The sequence below is a fragment of the Emydura macquarii genome, unplaced genomic scaffold, assembly GCF_026122565.2.
Source record: "Emydura macquarii macquarii isolate MOO-44397 ecotype Brisbane River unplaced genomic scaffold, CSIRO-AGI_Emac_v2 contig_2676, whole genome shotgun sequence".
NCBI classification, from domain to species: Eukaryota; Metazoa; Chordata; order Testudines; family Chelidae; genus Emydura; species Emydura macquarii.
The window spans coordinates 36,408,229-36,427,589 of NW_027132813.1; the positions used below are offsets into that span (position 1 = coordinate 36,408,229).

The 19,361-nt window shown below is 38.4% G+C and overlaps 1 protein-coding gene and 1 long non-coding RNA gene across 3 annotated transcripts; one reads left to right on the forward strand and one right to left on the reverse strand.

Annotated features, from left to right (window-relative positions):
- Positions 1-114: 114 nt before the first annotated feature.
- On the forward strand, positions 115-7,646 carry PEX13 (peroxisomal biogenesis factor 13). Of its 2 annotated transcripts, none has more exons than XM_067565203.1 (4): positions 115-459; positions 2,270-2,967; positions 3,665-3,790; positions 4,952-7,646. In XM_067565203.1, exons 1-4 carry the CDS (start codon positions 260-262, stop codon positions 5,242-5,244), a joined length of 1,317 nt encoding a protein of 438 aa, XP_067421304.1. In that variant the 5' UTR covers positions 115-259; the 3' UTR covers positions 5,245-7,646. The 2 variants fall into 2 exon arrangements, with proteins under 2 accessions (XP_067421304.1, XP_067421305.1); XM_067565204.1 differs by having other exon boundaries at positions 293-455.
- A 2,327-nt stretch (positions 7,647-9,973) lies between these two features.
- On the reverse strand, positions 9,974-19,221 carry LOC137164364 (uncharacterized). The gene is made up of 3 exons (XR_010923011.1): positions 19,160-19,221; positions 10,919-11,024; positions 9,974-10,110 (listed from the first exon to the last, which is right to left on the reverse strand). It is a non-coding gene; the product is annotated as an uncharacterized lncRNA (long non-coding RNA).
- Positions 19,222-19,361: the final 140 nt, after the last annotated feature.

Consider the following 19,361-nt stretch of genomic DNA (forward strand, 5'->3'; position numbering starts at 1 on the left):
GCCGCCGCCGCCGCCACCATCTCAGGGCCCGCCCGGGCTCCCTCGGAGGAGGAGGTCGCTCCGCTCCGCTCCTTCCGCATCACGTGCCCTTCTCCGCCCGCGGTGACCGTTAGCCCTCCCCCGGGCGAAATGGTCTCCGGACCGGAGACAGCTGACCCGCCGAGTTAGGCGAGGCCTGGCCAGGCCTGAGCAGCGGCCGCCAGAGACGTCGATCAGCAGCGGCAGTGGCCTGGCCCGGAGTCGCCGCCCGCTCCGGCGAATGAACAGCTCGGCGCTCCCCGTCACGTCTGGCAGGGCCGCCATCCAGGGAGGAGCCTGGGCGCCTTGCGGCTGCGGGCTGGCTCGCTCGGCCGGGGGGCACAGCGGAGCCGGAGCGGGGCGATGGCGTCTCAGCCGCCGCCGCCTCCCAAGCCCTGGGAGAACCGGCGCCTGGCGGGCACCGCGGCGGCCTTCCAGTGAGTGCGTCCCGCCTCCCCCCACCCCCGTTCTCCCTCAGGGACCCTGCCCCGGCCGGGCCGCCCCCGCTGCGGGGAGACCCTCTGCCCGCCCTCAGCGCGGGGTGAGACTCCCTCCCGCGGATCCCTGCCCCGTCCTCTACGGGGGAGAGGGACTCATGGGCCCTGCCCTCGCCGGGGCTGGGGAAGAGAGAAAAAAACTCCCCCAGGCGGACTGTGCCCCGCCGCCCCCCGCCCCTGCCCTGGGTGTCCCTCTTTCGCTGAGGGGAGAGAGATTCCCCGCGTGTGAGATGGGCACTTCTTAGTGCAGCTGCCTGAAATGTTCCCTCAAGTAGGTTACCCCCCCTCGACCCCTCCGACCACCAGCCGGCTGGCAGCTGCTCTAAGTGACCGTCAACGAGACCAGTGAAATCTGGGCACGGTCAAAGGTCGGGGCAAAAAAGTGTTTCAGGATAACTCAGTACCCGACATAGAGGCCGCCTTGTTGTCGTGAGGTCCTTATCAGGACTGACTGGGCAATAGGTACATTCAGTCCCAAAACGCAGGCCGGTTTCTGGTGCTGATTTTAAGCACAGGCATAGTAAGCAGGTGCTGGGGGTCCTTCGTGCCCTGGAATCTTTGTAGCTCGTTGGCAGTCTCTCCATTTCCCCAGGATGAGAGTGGGAATGTCCCAGTAACCCTCCTGACCCTTTCCTGCAAAAGCATAATTACAATATGGCACACAGCAAAAAGCACCCAAAACTCTGTGCTTTCTATATGAAACCAGGGAAAACGTGGCAGTTTCATCTGAATTTTGTTTTGAGTTCAGGGTTGGCACTAGCTGGTCTAATTCACGATTTGAAACTGGGAGAAAGGTTGCACAGGTCTGTTTCTTTGAAACTGTTGAGTTTTGGACATCTCTAGTCTTTAGTGCAAGTTCTGCTGTAACATAACCTCCACTGAAGTTTACCAAAGTGAATCTTAGATTTTAATTCCTATTGGTAGGTTTATCTGAAACATTCTAAAAACATCGTAATCATGTCTACAGATGATTTTAAACTGGTTGAACTTAAGCAGGCTGTTTGCCTTCTGGGTGACTTATTTATAAACTACAGCAATGATCCCCTTTTCTGTGCTGACAACTTATCTTTGTTTTTAACTGTATTAGACAACTATTGCAAGAGAGAACACTTGAAACAATATTGATCAGCAGCTCAATTGTAAACATCACTCTTTTTTGCAGATAGTCAAATAAACTATTTGACACCTCAGGTTTTATTTATGGCTGGGGGAGGTAGCTCTCAAAACTCCCTCCCTCCCCCTCTTGTTAACATGGGTATGGAAAGTCTGAGAACCACTTTTGGTAACATGTCTTTGTAGTCATACTTGGAAATAAGTCAGAATAGCTTTCCTGTTCCAGTATTTCATAGCTGCTCCTGGCAATATAGATGTGTTGCTCTCCTGGAAGAGCGAGGCTGGGTACTAACATACTGGGTAGTACACAAGCATCAGGTTTGACGTATTTAGATTCAACACTTCATCCTTCCCATTTGATATACTAATTATCATGAAAACTTACCTTTTGGCACACACATCAAATGATACTAAAAAAAAGTCTTATCTGTAAGTAGTTTACCCTGGTTTCCTTTGCCAAAATTTTCACTTCCCAGCTTTGTGCAGTGTACTTACTATGTGCTGTTTGGCTGCCAATCTCCGCCACTGGAGATAGTATATTTCAATAATACTGTGTGTATATGTAGTTGATGAAGACCTTTGGGATATTGTAAATATAAAATTATTATGCATACTGATCTTGAACCTCTGAATTTAATTAGGTCTGCTGACTTGGGTGCCAGCCTGCTGACCAGGTCTGGACAACCCACACTCACACGAATGCCTCCGCCAATTTTGCCACGACCATCACATCAGGCAGGGAACAGCAGCTTGAGTACTTTCAGACCTGCATACAGCAGTTCCTTTTCTCCAGGCTATGGCACATATGGAAACTCCTTATATGGAAGCTACAGCCCTTACAGTTATGGATATGGTGGTTTGGGCTATAACCGGTTTCGTACAGATGATCTACCTCCCAGCAGGTTTGTTCAGCAGGCTGAAGAGAGCAGCAGAGGTGCATTTCAGTCCATTGAAAGTATTGTGCATGCATTTGCTTCAGTCAGTATGATGATGGATGCCACCTTTTCAGCTGTTTATAACAGTTTCAGGGCTGTATTGGATGTAGCCAATCACTTCTCCCGACTCAAAATCCACTTCACAAAGGTGTTTTCAGCTTTTGCATTAGTCAGAACTATAAGATACCTCTACAAACGGCTGCAGCGGTTGCTGGGACTACGGAAGAGCTCTGAAAATGAGGATTTGTGGGCTGAAAGTAAAGGAACTGTGGCTCGCATTGGCCCTGAGGACAGGGCAGCTAACTCAGCAAAATCCTGGCCCATTTTCCTGTTCTTTGCTGTTATTCTTGGGGGTCCCTACCTCATCTGGAAGCTGCTCTCCACATACAGTGATGAAGAAACAGGTAAAGGAGATCAACAAAGTGGAGGGAATGTAGGTTACAGAAGCCATTCATGTTCTTGCCACAAAGAAGTTAGTAAATGGTAGCCTAAAAATGCTGAATTAAACAGGGAGAGCGGGATTAAGGTATGAAAATAGCCTATTGTTTGATGCCATGTTAATTGATCCATTCAGTTCTCTGTCAAAGAGGTTCTACTTCTAGGGAAAGTAGGATTTTGGAGCTGAGTTCTGCAGCTGCTTCATATGCATACAGCTGCAGAATCAGTTTTCTTACATGAAACAAACTCTTCTTTGGGAGCAAGGTTCAACTAGTTATTACAATATATCACTTTACTAATGTATTCTTTTGTGAATTGGAGGGGAAAAATGGGTTACTAGCTATGTATGTATTTAAATCTTGTGACTTGAAATAAAAAATATCCTACAAACCAGGATATTTTATATGCAGAGGCCTAAATGTGAATTCAGAAGCCTCGCTTGAAACACCTGAAAATATTGGTAATTATTTGTATAGTGCCATATGTGCATGGTCCTGTAACAGAATGTTTGTACAACACTTTTAAGATATAACATGTTACATAAATATTATGTGACCCATTATTTTAGCATATGCATACTTGTGGAAAAAATCAGTTTCTGTTTATAAAGTACTTTAAAGATCCAGATGACTATGCCGCTTTTTTAACTCTTGTGTGAAACAGTGTCTAGTAACTGGGCAAACGGAGAGGGTGATCATGTAGTTGGAAGAGCAGAATATGACTTCACTGCTGTTTCAGAAGAAGAAATTTCTTTTCGTGCTGGTGACATGCTAAAATTAGCACCCAAAGGTAAGATTATGATTTGTGGATTTATTTTCTAATTTCTAATGACTTTTTAATGCTTGCGAATGAGTCATATTGACAGCCTCCTTGAGATCAAAAGACATATTTTAGTTGGCCCACCTCAGCAGGCCAATGATTACATAGAAGCATTAGGGAAGCAACCGATCTTTTTGAGTTGTTTTTGCTTAATTTTCCTAAAATGTTGGCCAGTACAGTAACTCGTTTTGGGATATGCTCTAAGATCACTTATACAGTGCACCTTCACCAACCACTGTACTCCTCATATAACCTCATGGGCCATGCAGCAGTGCTGTAACAGAAGTTAGATCAGTGCAGCACTTTCATTTTCAGAACACTTTAGAAACATTAATCCTCACGACATCCCTCGGAGATAGGTAAATTATCTGCATTTTTTCTTATTACTGAGTCAGTTTCTCTGAGCTTGTATAAATTCTACCTTGTGATATCTACCTGACTCCCACTGACTTCAGTGGAATCTACAAAAGTGAATCTGAGGGCAGTGTGTGGCCACTTTAATAATCTCTGAGAAAACTGTGCCATTCAGAAGAGGATAGTTGTCATTCAAACACATCACATTGAATCCTGTAGATAAATGCAAATATTCCAATTTTTTGAGTATGTGTATGCCAAAAAAAGATACACATGGAAACATACTAACAGTAATTTCTTAGAACATTTTGTATTTATACTTTATATTATCTCTTGCATGTAATTAAGAAGGGTCTGATCTTTGAAAAGACTTGCGAAGTATTTTTTCCTCTGCAGAAAGTATCTTGTATTCTTTGGAAAAGGGATGTACCTTTTTTTAGCCCCTAACTGGAATGCTGTAACAAGAATTGACAAATCCCTGTATATCAGGTTTTTTATATTTTAGTATATAAACTTATATATTTGAGTCCCTATAAATATTAGCACTTTACTGTTCATGTCATTTTTAATCTGTCTTGTCATATGACTAATTATTGACTTCACAGCATTAATTTGTAGGTTTCTCCATATTTCTGCTGACTGAGCTTTGAATTAGATGGCTATATAATGTCTGATGATGTCTCTAATGAGCTCTCAAAACTGTATGAAAGTGTTTTAATGGTTTAACTGTAATGCATTTTGAATTGCTTTGTAACTATTGGTTTGTTTTTTTAACAGAACAACAACCCAAAGTACGTGGCTGGCTTTTGGCTAGTCGTGATGGTCAAACAACAGGACTTGTGCCAGCTAATTATATCAAAATATTGGGTAAAAGAAGAGGTCGGAAAACAGCAGAGCTGGAAAGTATTACAGAGCAGCAGCCAGCTTTTACCACCACGACACCTATTAGAGGAGCCACTGATGCTGATACTTTAGAGGAAGCTGCCTTTGAGTCTGTTTTTGTTGAAACGAACAAGGCTCCTGTTACCTCTGACTCCACTGTGATAAGTGGAAATAAACAGGATCTCTGATGCACCTGGATAAAATTTAGTGATTGAACTATACTTAATCTTTCTGATATTCTGAAAATTGTAATGTAGTGGAACACTGTTAGGACTGTATCAGGTATCTCGCTGCTGGTGACTGGTAAACAGATAATGAAATAATCTGCCCAAACTTTAATAGCATGCTTAGTTACTTAAAGTTGTACATTTGTGGCCCTGCTCAGCAAATGAATGGCAATTGTGAGATCTCAGGCTTGGGGGAGTTCTATAGAGGCAACTGGGTAGACCAATGAGTTGCATCTCTAGCAGCTCATTCTGGTCAATTCAAGGAATAGTGCTGATGAATTCTGGAGGTAGCAGTGTCCTGTCCACCTTACTGGAAAAAGAATTGGCTTAATATGAGGCCTTTGAGGGGGGTGTTGAGAGGGAAAACTGAAGCATCTCTAGCAGAGGCCTCCAAAAATTGTATGTTGAAGAACCTTTAAAATACTTTATTTTTTGCCTGCTTTTTTATAAGACTTAGTGCTTCCACTATCACAAATAAAATTAAGACTTAGTTATTTTTATAACAAATAACTTATCTTCAGAACTAAGATTAGCACTGTGAAGAAAGATATATTCAACTGTTGTTCTAGGCAGATAAATGCTATTACCGGTGTTTGTCCTTTATTCTAACGTTCTTTTTAAGGAAGTATAAGTGGTTTTTTCTCTACCATTCTGGGAGCTTTAACTTCTTCTCAGAGTCCTAAGGGACCACATCTTTTGTTCTGGTTTATAATGCACATGCTTTTGGCCCCATATCATGAATCACATATCTTCCAGCCAAGCACTGGTAAGGGAGCTCACTTTTATCAACATCTCTCTAGGGTCTAGTGAGCTAAATTTGCACAGCCACATTTCCAGCCAGCTATAATAGCTTATCAGTTTCTAGTAATTATGTATTTTAACAGCTACATCCAAACTTAATCTGTTTCAGTGCCATTTTCTTTTTGAACTTCGTGAGAAAATCCAGCCTGATTTTAACACAGTAGGAATGCCTCACAGAGTGGATAGGAAAGTATTGCCATTAAATAGATGGGTTTTTCTATTGATAATCCCACAAAATAGGAAACATGGAAAAAAAAAAAACTGTTTCATTGTCTCCTCATGGAGAAAGTGAGTTCACTGCTAACTTGACAGTTCCTGCAGCACTTCAGGCATTAAATCTATGGTACATTGAGAGTCATAAGTGCATAAAGACTATTTACACTTGTGAGGTCTATACTGAAGTCGTACTTTTCTGGGAAGCAAAGTTAAGTAAAGCTTCAGATTCCTCATTCCAAATTCTACATTAATATTAGATTTGATTAACAGAGAATCATTTTCAGTTCATACTGTAGTTTCTTATGGAACGCTCTTATATAATGTGTTGAACCCCTGCTTGTTAGAACAGATCATTTTCTATAGTTCTAATGTGCTACAGCAAAGGAAAAATACTGAGAGCTGTATTAAGTAGCTTCAATTAAGTAGCCTATTTCTTAAAAACAAAAACCCCACAGCTGCACCCAAAAATACTAGCTAGTTAAACCTGAATACATGTACTAGCATAATGGATTTTGTAGTTTTAACTCACATGTTTCTATAGAGTTCTTTAACATCAATTCCTATTGCAAGTTTTATTAATATGTTTATATCTTAAATACATTTGCTAGCTGCTAGTACTTAGGCAACTTGTGGTGAACAGAATTGCTAAGATCTAGACAAAACAGTTACAACAAGCTATTGCTAACCTCAGTTAGGTTAGGTAGTAGTATAAGTGGCTGGTATGCTGGAGTCCTGGATTTAGAATAACCTCTGGACTCTTGCTGTGTACAACGGCAAGGTTAGGCAAATAAGAGAGAGGGCCCTGGCTCCCAAGGACAGTGTAGGGAAGCATTTTTGCTACTGCTTGTTCAATAAGATTATATGTAGCTGATATGAGGGAGGAGAAGAAAAAAACAGCCCAAAATGAAGGGGTGCATGAAAAACTCTTTGAGCCACACTTCAACCAATACACATTTCTGATATACTTTACTCAACATGCCATGCACCAGATGAGGGATTAACTAAATTTGGATGGGACTCCCTCTGCTGCAGAAAAGAAAAGAAATTCAGGACTAGAATGTACATTGATATAAAGTTTTCTAACAATCTTAAATATTCAGTTTCTGCTCACATTACATGTTCCTGATGGGTTTAATTATTTTACTATTGGAACATCGATCTTTACTTGTATCAGTGAAGAATTTTAATTGGAGAATAGTCTTTTAAAAGAATAAAACTTTTAAAGTGTCCGTTAAATTAGATTTCTAATTTCTTGATCAAGATTAAAGGGGAAAACACTTTCAACTGAATGTTAATTAGAACCTTTAAATCTCATTAACTCTTAATAAAGACATAGTTAAATTTCACATCTAAGTTTTTCTGTTCATGTTCTTTACAAGTATTCTCTTGGTAGAAAAGGGATAGCTTATAAATAATTGGACATTGACTTTGTAGTAGCTACTTTGTAGTAGCTTGACGTAGTCTATCAAATCACTGTAAATGTTATAACTATGCATAGAATTCTGACCCTTTCAATCATGTGCTCGCTTAAATTGAAAAAGAGGTCTGAAAAAATGGTGTAGTAAGTTATATTTTATTTAAAAAATCATTGTGAAGTTGCATCGACTATATAAATGTAATAAAAGTGAGATTTTGGCTTTGTTGGATATAAATTAACATCATAAAAAGAATGAGTTTAAAATGGAATCCTGTAAGCTAATTAATTACCACACCTCTGTGCATTTGTCAGGTTATTGCAAAACAGTTTGTATATTCTAGTTCTGGATGAAAACAATTTAATTTTAAACTAATTGTGCAAACATGTAAGAACAGAAAGTGATAAATAAATTTTTTAAAACCGCATTACAGATGTCTAAAAAGAGCCAAGGTAAAATTTTCAGTAGTGCTTAAGTCCCATTTTCAAAAGTGGCATAGCCACAATGGAGCTTTCTGACTTTGTGTTCTGAAATTATAGGGGGAAGCTCAGTTTAAATTACTCTCAAGCAACAAGCAATTGGTTAACTGTAATAGTGACATGTAAAAATTCACCTTCCACATTTTATAAACATCCTTGAGTCTTATGTACAAAGATTACTTAGGATCATTCAGCATATCCATCACTAATTATGTAGTAAAAAATATATATGTGTTGATAATGGATATGCTGAGTTTGTACATACTGTTTGTCAGATAACGTGCTTGTTAAAGGCATTCAGTAAATTTTTAAATGACAATAGTGTCATTAACTGAATGTACAAACTGTCAGGGTATACTTAATACTGGAATACTTAAATTACTTTAACTGATCATTTCCATAAGTCTGTGGTTTTGGTTTTATGTAGTTTACATAAGGAGTAAATCTTTTGTGAGGGAATTTATACAGTACTAATAGATGTATTCACCACAATGGCTAAAGTGTGCTGAATAAATGAGGTTTTTTTCTGAGAAGTTTAGTGTAAAAGTACAAGTCTGTGTAATAAAGAGGTGGGATGTGGTCTCAATAGCTAGAAAGCTTCACAAATAATGTGTTTGTGGATTTTCAGGATTTTGAAGGAAGAATGCTTTGCCAGCATTGATTGGGAGGCTGTTGAAGACTTAAATGGTAATAGAAAAAAGTTGTGAAGATTAAGGGAGCAATCATGGATTTAGTATATGGAGGAAGATGTAGGAGGTGAGAAAAAGGATGTAGGTAAGGATTGCTTAATTTATGCATTAAGCAACTGACTCTCCCATTCTCAGATCTCTGCTAAAGATGTACTTTAATTGAATTACCTCTAATTTTAATCTTAAAACAATAGGCTCTTTGGTACATGAATCATATCTTCACATATATATTTGAACATTACCTAGCACAATGAGACCTCAGTCTTGATGGGGGCATCTAGATGCTACTCGAATACTAAATAGTGCATACAAATTCAGAAGACTCATTCAAGTTTTTGAATAGTATCACAAACTGAAAGACATTCCTTTTGTCCAATAGAATAAAGAATAAAATTCAAACACTGAAAAATATCAGTCCATTTCCCTTTCATAGGCCGAAAAGATTACTTTTCTTATGGAACTAAAATGCCTTTGAGCCAGCAAGATTGTTTTAATTGTTTTAATGTGTTTCTACAGTAAAAGCACTTTACTGGTATAAGAATGCTACTATACTATACCAGTCCTTATGTGGACAGAACTATACTATCAAAGCTGCTTTGTACCAGTATAGCAAAACCACCCCCCACGCATGAAATAAGCAGATTTGCCCGTATAGCTGTGTCTACACTGGGTGCTTTTGTTGGTACAGTTATGTCAATCAGGGATCACACCTCTTCACACCCGACTGACATAGTTGTGCAAAGGTGACATAATTCTTACCTGTCCAAGACTCAGCTCCTGAGTCTGTTCCCCAGGTGTACTTATAACAGCCTGAGGTGATCTGAAATGCCAGCACAACATATAGGAGGCCTAGGAAAGCAACATCTGTCAGGAAGTGGGGTGGAATGTAAGCCATTTAGGCCACTGGAGAACCCCTCTATAATACAGTGATAATCACATGGCTTGATTAAACTGGCATCAAAGGAAGAAACCACTGCCAATGCATGGAAAGTTGCCACACTGCACCTCAGGATCTGGCCTGTGCAATTTTTGTAGTATCACTTCCTTTTAGCTGCTAAGCATCCTGAACTGCCAGAGAAGTCAGCGGTGCCCTACGTTAATAAAGAAGATATGGTTTTGCTGATATGTACCACAAATGGATTTTGAAAGAGTCTGATGTTCCTTAATTGTTCCTTCATTCAATCATTCTGTGATCTTCTAGCTTAAATGTTTGCAACATTTGCATTCCTAAAACGAAAGAATTTTAGTGTAAATTTACAGTGCAATCACACATGAATTAACAGTGATTAAACAAACTCACTATCTTGCAAAATGGATGGCATTTGAAAGATTATGCTTACATTTACTCCATTATCAGGGGGACTAAAATAGTAAAGAAATTGTGTGCACCTGCACAAATTCCTGGTCTCTCTGTTCCACCTAGCAGAACCATTAAGCCACAGTCTTCCTGACCGTTACCAACCTTTCCTCATTTTGCTGTACAAAGTCAGCATTAACTTAATCTGGGAATGGCTGTTGGGAAAGTAGGGAATTATGCTATTTCTCTCATTGTGTATTTGATCCTATGTCCAGTGAAATCTAAGGGAGTTTTGTCACTGACTTCAGAGGATGCACAGTCAGGCCCTTAATATACTGATTCAGTTTTTTCTGTGCTTGTCTACACTTTTCACAGCTGTTTACTAATATATCACTCTTCCTTTCTTCAACAAAGTTGGTGACAGTAATGACCAAGGAAGTGAAAAGAGAAGAGGAATTTAGTATGGTGTATGGGTTTACAACTGGGGACAGTAGCATGAAATTAAGAAAAGGAAAATAAGATAAATGAGAAGAAAAATCCAGAAAGATTTTTAATAGTGTTGGCTAGTCACCCAAGTGAAGTGGTGGGAGACCCATATCTAGACATGCTAAAAGTAGATTGAAAAGAGAAATGCACTGTTAAGAACAAACCTCTGGTGACTGAGTAATAGATTAGATGAATTAATAGATCTTTTCAATCTCCTATTCCTATGAATCCATGCAGTTTCAATGCTCTCACCTGTTTGGAAATCTTTTCTTTTTCCAGTTTTATTTTAAGAATGAGTGCTTTTTCTGACATTCGTCTTATCTCATTTCTTAGTTCATCCATCTGCTGCTGATGTTCTCTGCAAGAAAGGAAAAAATAATAAAATAGCCAGCTACCTTAGGGCCAGATTGTAATTTTAAATGTGTTGTGCATCACTGCAGTTCTAAAACATTCATTTCTCCAGCTGCACCTCAAACACGTAGCCTTCTCAATATGCTCCTGTGAAATTAGAATCTCACTGAAAATATTCCAAAAGTAAAGTAAATACCTCCTTTGTTTTTTGTAGAATTTTTCATAAAAAGGTGTGTAGAGCATGAGATAGGTATCTATTAAAGTATTTTATGTAAGGCTAAATAAATAACAACATTTGAAAAATGTTCCTACTACTAAACTCCTACTTCACAATTAACTATGGAACAGTTCCGTAAGAATCCCTAATAATATTCTGGTAACCTAAAGGTCCAAAACAGAATCAAGAGTCCTATTATGCTGTAAAAATAAGAATGAGACAGTCCCTCTCCCAAGAGCCTATAAAATGTAACCAATCTCTTTCCAAAGAAAAAGTGATGATGAACAGAACTGAAATATTCTAAAAAGTTCTATTCTAAAAAGTGAGTCCGTAAACATGACAAAATACTATGACAAAAAACAGTAATGGGGGGTCGGGGGTTGAGGGGGAGATTTGTGAACAGCTCTACCAGAATTGTCAGTGATACAGGATCAAATGTACTCACTTTACAACTTAAAATATGTTTTTTTCTAATTACTTGTTTTTTCAGTAAGTTTGCACAGGTATAACTGATTGGAACTTAGTAAATAACATTAATGTTGTGCACACAGGAAAAAATAATCCTTTTCTTCTTCCAGAGCTGTGTTGGCTTTAACAGGCTATTATGAATAAAAAAGTAAAACAAACTTATTTTTGTTACTGAAATAAGCAGACATGACTCTGAATACAAACAGAGCCGACCTGTTCAATAAGAAGGTGCCATTTTGATCTTGGCTGAAATGCATGTTAAAAGAAATTATAGATTGAATGTACCATGATTTTTCTTTGAATTTATCAGAAATGCATTGCTTTAGTTTGCCAATCCTTTTGTCTCTACAATTTGTTTCTTTTTTCTCTGATTCCTCATTCTTGCTATTGTCTCTTCATACTGTGAGGAAAAAAAGCAAATAGGCAGTGTGATCCATCACCTATGGACAAAGATAATGAAAAGATGATAATATCAATTTATCTGTGTTTTCTGATCTACAAGCCTGCATGATCTGTTGAATTATTTTTGCCTAATGTTTTGTGTTCTCATTATGCAACATGAGCTTCTTTTTTACTATATTCTCAGATTCCTCTAATAGTCCATGTATCACTTTGTGATTGTTTTTTTCTAATTCAGTGGACACATTATACTCAGCAATCTGCAAAAAAAAAGACCCCAAAACTGGAATTTTCAGAGAAAAATCTCAAAGGGGCAACGTTAAACAAGTTGGGAATCATTTTAGATTCTTATGTATGTTGTTGAAAATTAACGGTGAGATTATGGAATGTTTAGGCAGGCAAAAATTCCATAGATTTCATCTCTCAAAAACTGCAGAATCAGACCCCATCATTTGATCATATTGTATCTTCCTGGGATGGGAGAAGGTGCTCAAAAACATATTGAAGATAACCTCATAGTTCCCAATTCATCTTTCCCTTGAGAGGGAGGGATTTACTGGTGCTCAGAGGAGGCTGGTGGCATGTCTTCAAAACCATGGAATTTCTGGGGACATGCAGGGAAAAGAAGTTCCTGTTCCCACCACCTAGGGCTTCTGTTTCCAGCCTTTCCAGCCTTCCCCCCAGTACCATGACTTGCTTAGGAACCAGGGTCCCCTTCTCTCCTCTAAAGAGATTATGAGCACAGAGCAAAAGGCATTGCTGCAAATGGTATAATTTACTTACTGTCACTAAAGGGTAGCATGCCACAGAGACACTGTTCCCTAATTCCATCTCACCCCCAGTGCTGCCCCTGAAATCACATGGAGACACAAGCCCTGAGAATTTAGGCAGAAGAGCCTCGTTGGGCTTGGAGGCAAGAAGAAATACGCAGTGTTGGTTGATTTTGTTCTACTGCTTTTACAATTTTTCCACTTCATTTTAATTTGCTTCCTTCTGTGCCTTACAGCGGAGGGAAGCTCTGACCCTAAGATCCCCAAGGTGCCAATTAGCAAAGGGTTCATTGTTCTGTAACAGTAACTCCTGTCAGGCCTGACTAACTCACTACATGTAGCACGCCACTTTCTTGGTATTTATCCATAAATGTCATGTAAGCTCTTAAATGAAAGCCAGGATCACACTGATCTTCAGTACCATTGCGAAATGTAGGTACAGATACTATATAAAAAGTTACATACATATAAAGAAAATATATTCCTAAAAAAGTCTGACTCAAGGCAGGGTTAACAAATTGGTTTCTGCCAGACAAAGAACGTATTTTTGCCTGTCTGCCTTAGTTCATATATAAATGAAACATTGTAAGCCAATGCAGTGGAAGCTCTATTTGCATACAAAGTAAGCATGAAGATGTGAAGTCAACATGAAGTCAGCACACCAGGGAATAAATCCCCGGTGGGTCAGCCTGACTCTGGGGACCAGAGGACGATATAAGAAGAAGGCAAAAAGATACTTAAGATACCTCTTTATGTTGCACCTGAGGAAGTAATCAGGCAGTGCACTAACATTCATGAAAATGGGATCCCAACATGCCCTGGTTGAAAATGCTGCAAGAAGACTTTGGGTGTGATTAGACTTCTTTTAGACAATGGTCAGCCTGTTAAGTTTGATTTCTAGAAAGTGTGTATTGATTTTGTTTTATATGTAACCTTTCTGTTTCCATTATTATCTTTACTCATTATCTCTTATATCTTAGCCTTTGATAATAAATATATCTCAATGATGTGATATTATATAGTAGCTGATCCTCAGTTGACTCAAACAAGATGATGTGTACACTTTCTCTTTGGAGATAACAAACCTGGTATTTCTGTAAGTTGCCAGTGACAGGATCTGGATATTACAGGAGAATGCTTCAAACGGGCTCAGAGACTGGGGTGCACCAACTGTTATCCTGCAAACCAAAGTGAGGGCTAGCATTGCCCAGGGGAGATTGTTTGGATGGCTATCAGATTGAAGGTATCAGGAAGCTCACATCTAGTGAAGCAGCAGCATGTCTCTCTCTTGCTAGAGACAGGGTGTTAACAAGGTGAGTCACAGTTCTGGGTAATATGCTCTACAGTTTATCAAAAGTAGAGTAAAGTTATATTGTGCTATTGAAATTTAGCTGAAAAATTAGCATGTTTCATTACTGATAGGAATGCAAGCTTTTCTTTCCTTCTCAAAAAAAGGCCCAACTGTTGTTAAGATCAAATGAGCACATTAGACTAACTCTATTACAAAGATAAATGGGCTTGAATTTGCAGTACCTTGTCCTTAATTACATTCATTAAGCTGAATATTGTTGAATCTTTTCCTTCTGGGGTAAATTTGAGCTGAAGATTTTCTTTCTGCAAATTCTATTTTTTTCCAGAAAGCAATTTCCTCATCTTACAAACAGTGACCATCAGACTCTGATACTTAGAAATATAGAAGATGCAATAATACAACACATATTCTATGAAGTAGTAATCCATTCATTTGATCTTGAGAACAAAATTATGCTGTATGAAAAATAATCTTCAACGATGTTGTAACCTGACAATTTTAAAGAAAGTGCATTTCTACTTTAAAATGTTCAATAGGGTTTTTAATGAAAAAACATCAAATAGTATACATCATGTATTTTGTCCATTCCATACTGCAATTTTTAAGCAACAAAGGTCCCATTTCCAACTGTAAATTTCTACCAGGGTTACAACATTGTAAATGCCTGCCACAATTAAAGCAAGGTTCAATGTTGCAATATAGATGGGAATAAACTACATCTTTAATCTTGCTCCTCAGTCATGCTACAGTCCTGCAAAGGTCCAAGTCTGTAGCACCATCCAGAAAAACAAATCCATGGTTCTACCCCATCAACACTAAAATACCAAACCAAGTTTTAACCATCTTTACAGGTTACTATTTTGTAACCAGGTCCCTTAAATTGCATGGTAGAGATGTACACTTAATGGGATCCTTATTACACATACTACAATCCAGTTGAAAAAGTACACATCGCTATACATTTCTCCAAATCTATTCTGCTTTTCACTACTTAAAAACATAGGATTTTAACCACCAAGATTTTCCAGTACAGCCCTTCAGCCACCTTTAATATCCCATTACAGGGTACCTTAAAGAAATCTAGAATTTTGCTCCATCTTTAAATCAATTAAAAGTGTCAATGACATTCCCATAGTAATACTATCTGCTACTTCAAACTCACTTCCATCTCTCATTGATAAATATAGTGCAGAGTTTAAAGAATTAAGAGAAATGGAAAGACTTGCTATAAATATACATTCAACAGCTGAACTGTTGAGAAAAAGATGGACCAAGTGGGATGAGTCAATTACAAAAATATAATCGATATAACCTATAATGCCTCTCATGTGCTACATTCCTTTATACATACACAGAAAAAGTGTTTAACATTTTCATCATTCTTTTATTGCTTATATAAAAAACTAACTTACTGCCAACAATTCTGTTTGGCATTAATAAAATGTAATTAGTAATACCCTGTCTACACTAAAAATGCAATGATTTTATAACTTCATGACATTCTTATTTAACCCATTTATAACAAAAACAGGAGATCTCTGTGCATACAGCAACTTTTTTTCACAAAGCAACAAATGAGTCAACCATCTTTATGAATTCATGTCATCCACACTTCCCAACTCTGTCCCAGTTCCTTCTGGGAAAATTTCATAATGCCTCGGGAGGGGATAGAGAACATGGACTACAAACACACGGAGTAACACCAACAGCATGTTGAGCAAGGCACTCTGGGATGTGATACCAGAAAAAGAGTTGGAGGAAGGAAGACCTGCCAAACTTGTAACAGAGGCATGGTTAGGAGGATCCAGTCTACATTGCACATAAACAATGTGTTGAACCGTTACAGATAGACAACCGTTCCACCTTGGGCATCTGGTAAGGGCAAAACATTGTTATCTGTTACCATTACTAACTATATATTAATCATATTGTTGGACTACCAAGTGTGTTTAGAACCAGCCTTATCACTAACTAGTTACAAACCTTGTTAAAAATTATAATTCACATTCTACCTAAAAGATAATCACTAGTAGTTCCTTGAAAACTTAAAAACAGAAAGGATGAAATCGTGACCCCACTAAAGTCAATGGTAGTTTAGGCATTGACTTCAGTGGAACCAGATTTCATTGAAAGAATGAACAAAAGTAAAAATGTAATAATTTTTTTTAAAAAACAGAAAAAAGTACAGGAGGTGAGGAAGTAGAGTATACAAAATTAACTACAGTGATTCAAGTCACTAATATGTTTTAATTCTGACATTCAAAAGCACTTTCAGAAGCCCTATCCACAATATGACCAGTAACTACCTGAGAGACCAGGTGGGTGAGGTAACCAACTTGGTGAGCCAGACAAGCTTTTGAGCCACACAGAGCTCTTCTTCAGATCATCTCTACGTTGCTTCAAAGCTTGTCTCTCTCACCAACAGAAGCTGGTTCAATAAAAGATATTACCTCACCTTCATTGTCTCTCTAATATCCTGGAATCAACACTATTACAACCACACTGCATAGTAACTATCTAACATATGCTCCCATAGCTTGCATACCAAAAAGTGTAATAACTTAGTAAAATCCTGCCTCAAAATTTAACATGAACCAAAACCACCTCCTTGGAATGGCTGCTATAACAACTTACAACGCAAATGTTGTCTCAAAAATAAGACCTTCAGAAGATGTACACGTTCCAAAGGGGTGTGTGCACTGAGGATATTTAGGAGACATAGCAAAGTTGTAGTACTGCATATATGAACCTGTAAAAAAACATTACTACAGAAAAATGATAGCAAGTTGAAGCTCCATTTTGTAGTAAATATTGTCTTGTCTACACCTTTTTACAGCTAAGAGAAGCACATGGCCTATATTTACCAACTTGTTCAGGGAAATCTATAACTTACTTTGTTTAGAATGATTATTAAAAATCCCTGCCCGTTCTGGACAGGGAAACGCTACTAAACTGGGATAGCAACCACCATGTCAGAAAATGTTTTTTCTGTCAGTTGTTGATAGCATGATTCAAGCCATAGTGTAATCATCACGCCCAACAGCAGCAGCAATTGTTCTTTTCCTTCCAGTAGAAACCATTATATTTTGCTGATTTTCTAGATGAATTCAAACAAGGAAAGGAAAATCTCTCACCTGAACAGATCTTCTGACAAGTGTCTTTTCATCTTTTATGATACTGCCATCTACTTTGGTTGTTTTATTGAGATTCTGACTATATGTTCCTGTTTCTTAAATTCCAACAGCCACGCCAGCAATGGAAGGAAGGCCTCTTGACTTATCAACCATGTGTGTAAGAGATGGAGCAGTGCTATAATGCCTAGGTGAAACACGAGCTCTCTCACCACTTCCATTTATTTTGAGTGTATTGAATGTAAAAGTTGACATTTTTCTAGAAACAGTATGCCGCATATAGTTTTACAGGGGGATTGTTTGTTTTCGACATTCCAAAAACTATTTTGTTTCACTGCTGCACAAAATTACATACTTATCCCCCGTAAATATGACAAAAATAAGTTACATTCTTTCTCAGTTTTATTTATTCTTTGAATCTGATCATGATTTCTGAAATGATGAATTAGGCACTTTCTCTCATTTGCACCAGTTTTACACTGGTGTAGTTCCAGTGACTTCACTGGAAGTTGCCTATATTCCTACTCCCAATTTACATAAGTGAAAAGTGATCCAGGACCATAACCTTTTATTTGTGCATTGATTTTAGTTTGCTTAAAAAATCTTTCAAAATTAATTCAAAATAAGAGAAAAGAAAAATGAATGATAAATCATGCATACTTTGCAGTTTTGTTTTACGGATAACAGACTGTACATCTTAACTGAGTTGTATCACCAAGATACTTATTAAATTATGTTAATTTTTATATGAAAAGTGCACTTGTAATAAGAGTTGTATATGACTATATGAATAAAAATGGGGGAGGGGGAGAATAAAAATACAGGTAAGGAAACATACAAGAAAAATACCTTTTTTCCTCTTTTGTGGATATCTGTTGATTTTTAAATGTATACAAATAAGGCAGAATCTTTTTCAATCAGTGTAAAGAGGAAAAGAGTTCCAGCACAGATCTTTGTAGCAGAGTGCCATAGTTCTTGCACTGAGTTGTTGCTGTAGCATGCAAAGAGATTTCTATTGATTCATGTAGAAGGTAGCAGACAGCATAAACTCTGGGGGCGCTTTTAAGATAGGGGAGAAGCTGAGAGACTTGATGCACTTGCAACAGTAGAAAGAGAAGCATGCAAGAGGCAGGAAGCAACAAAATGTGTACCAGAAAGACAACAGAAAATGAAGGAGGTTGCATTACTTTTTAATGTTCCCTGTTTTCTGTTATACTAAAACATTTCACAAAATGCACTACACTTTCAACCAAGGCAGGATTACGAGAGTTGCATTGAAGCAAGAGAGATTTAGGAACCTCTAAATATCATGAAATATGCTGCTGCGTAAGTCAAGATTGGTAGTAAGGACATTAGATATTATGGGAAAATGGACTCTCTACCATTATGGTAGTTCTGTGGCCTCTTCGGCACATGAACCCAAGCTTTCTTTCAAACAAGATAACCTGTTCACTGCTTTTATAATTACACACAAAAAATTACATTAAAAGAATTGTAAAGGTTCAAAGTCAAGCATTCAAAAGCAGGAAATGCCAGAATTAACATATATATTCACATGCTATTTTTTCCACCGGACCCCTGCCTCATTCAGTGCACAGGATAGATGAGCTTTATCTTCATTGTTCAATGTGTGGCCCTAGGCCTTATTTACCTCATACTATTCAAACCTGGCTCTGATGTCAGAATTACTCATTTCCTCATGGGCTTACTGAGGCACAGAGAGATTCAGACAAAACTGTCCACTAGTTTTGGGTGCCCAATTTGAAAATTAGGTCCTAATTTTTCAGAGTACTCAGCATTATACAGCACTTTATATGTTCAAAGCACAGCTCCCAATGACTTTACCTGCAGATATGAGTGCTCAATACTCCTGGAAATCAGGCCCCAGGGTCTCAGGTTAGGTACCTAGAAAATAAGGAACACACAGTGGCCATCTATGAAAAGCTTGATTTCAGGGATTTGCCCAGGATCACATAAGAACTGTGGCAGAGGTGGGGACAGAATCCAGTTCTCCAGAGCAGCATTCAACTATCTTAAGCAGGAGACC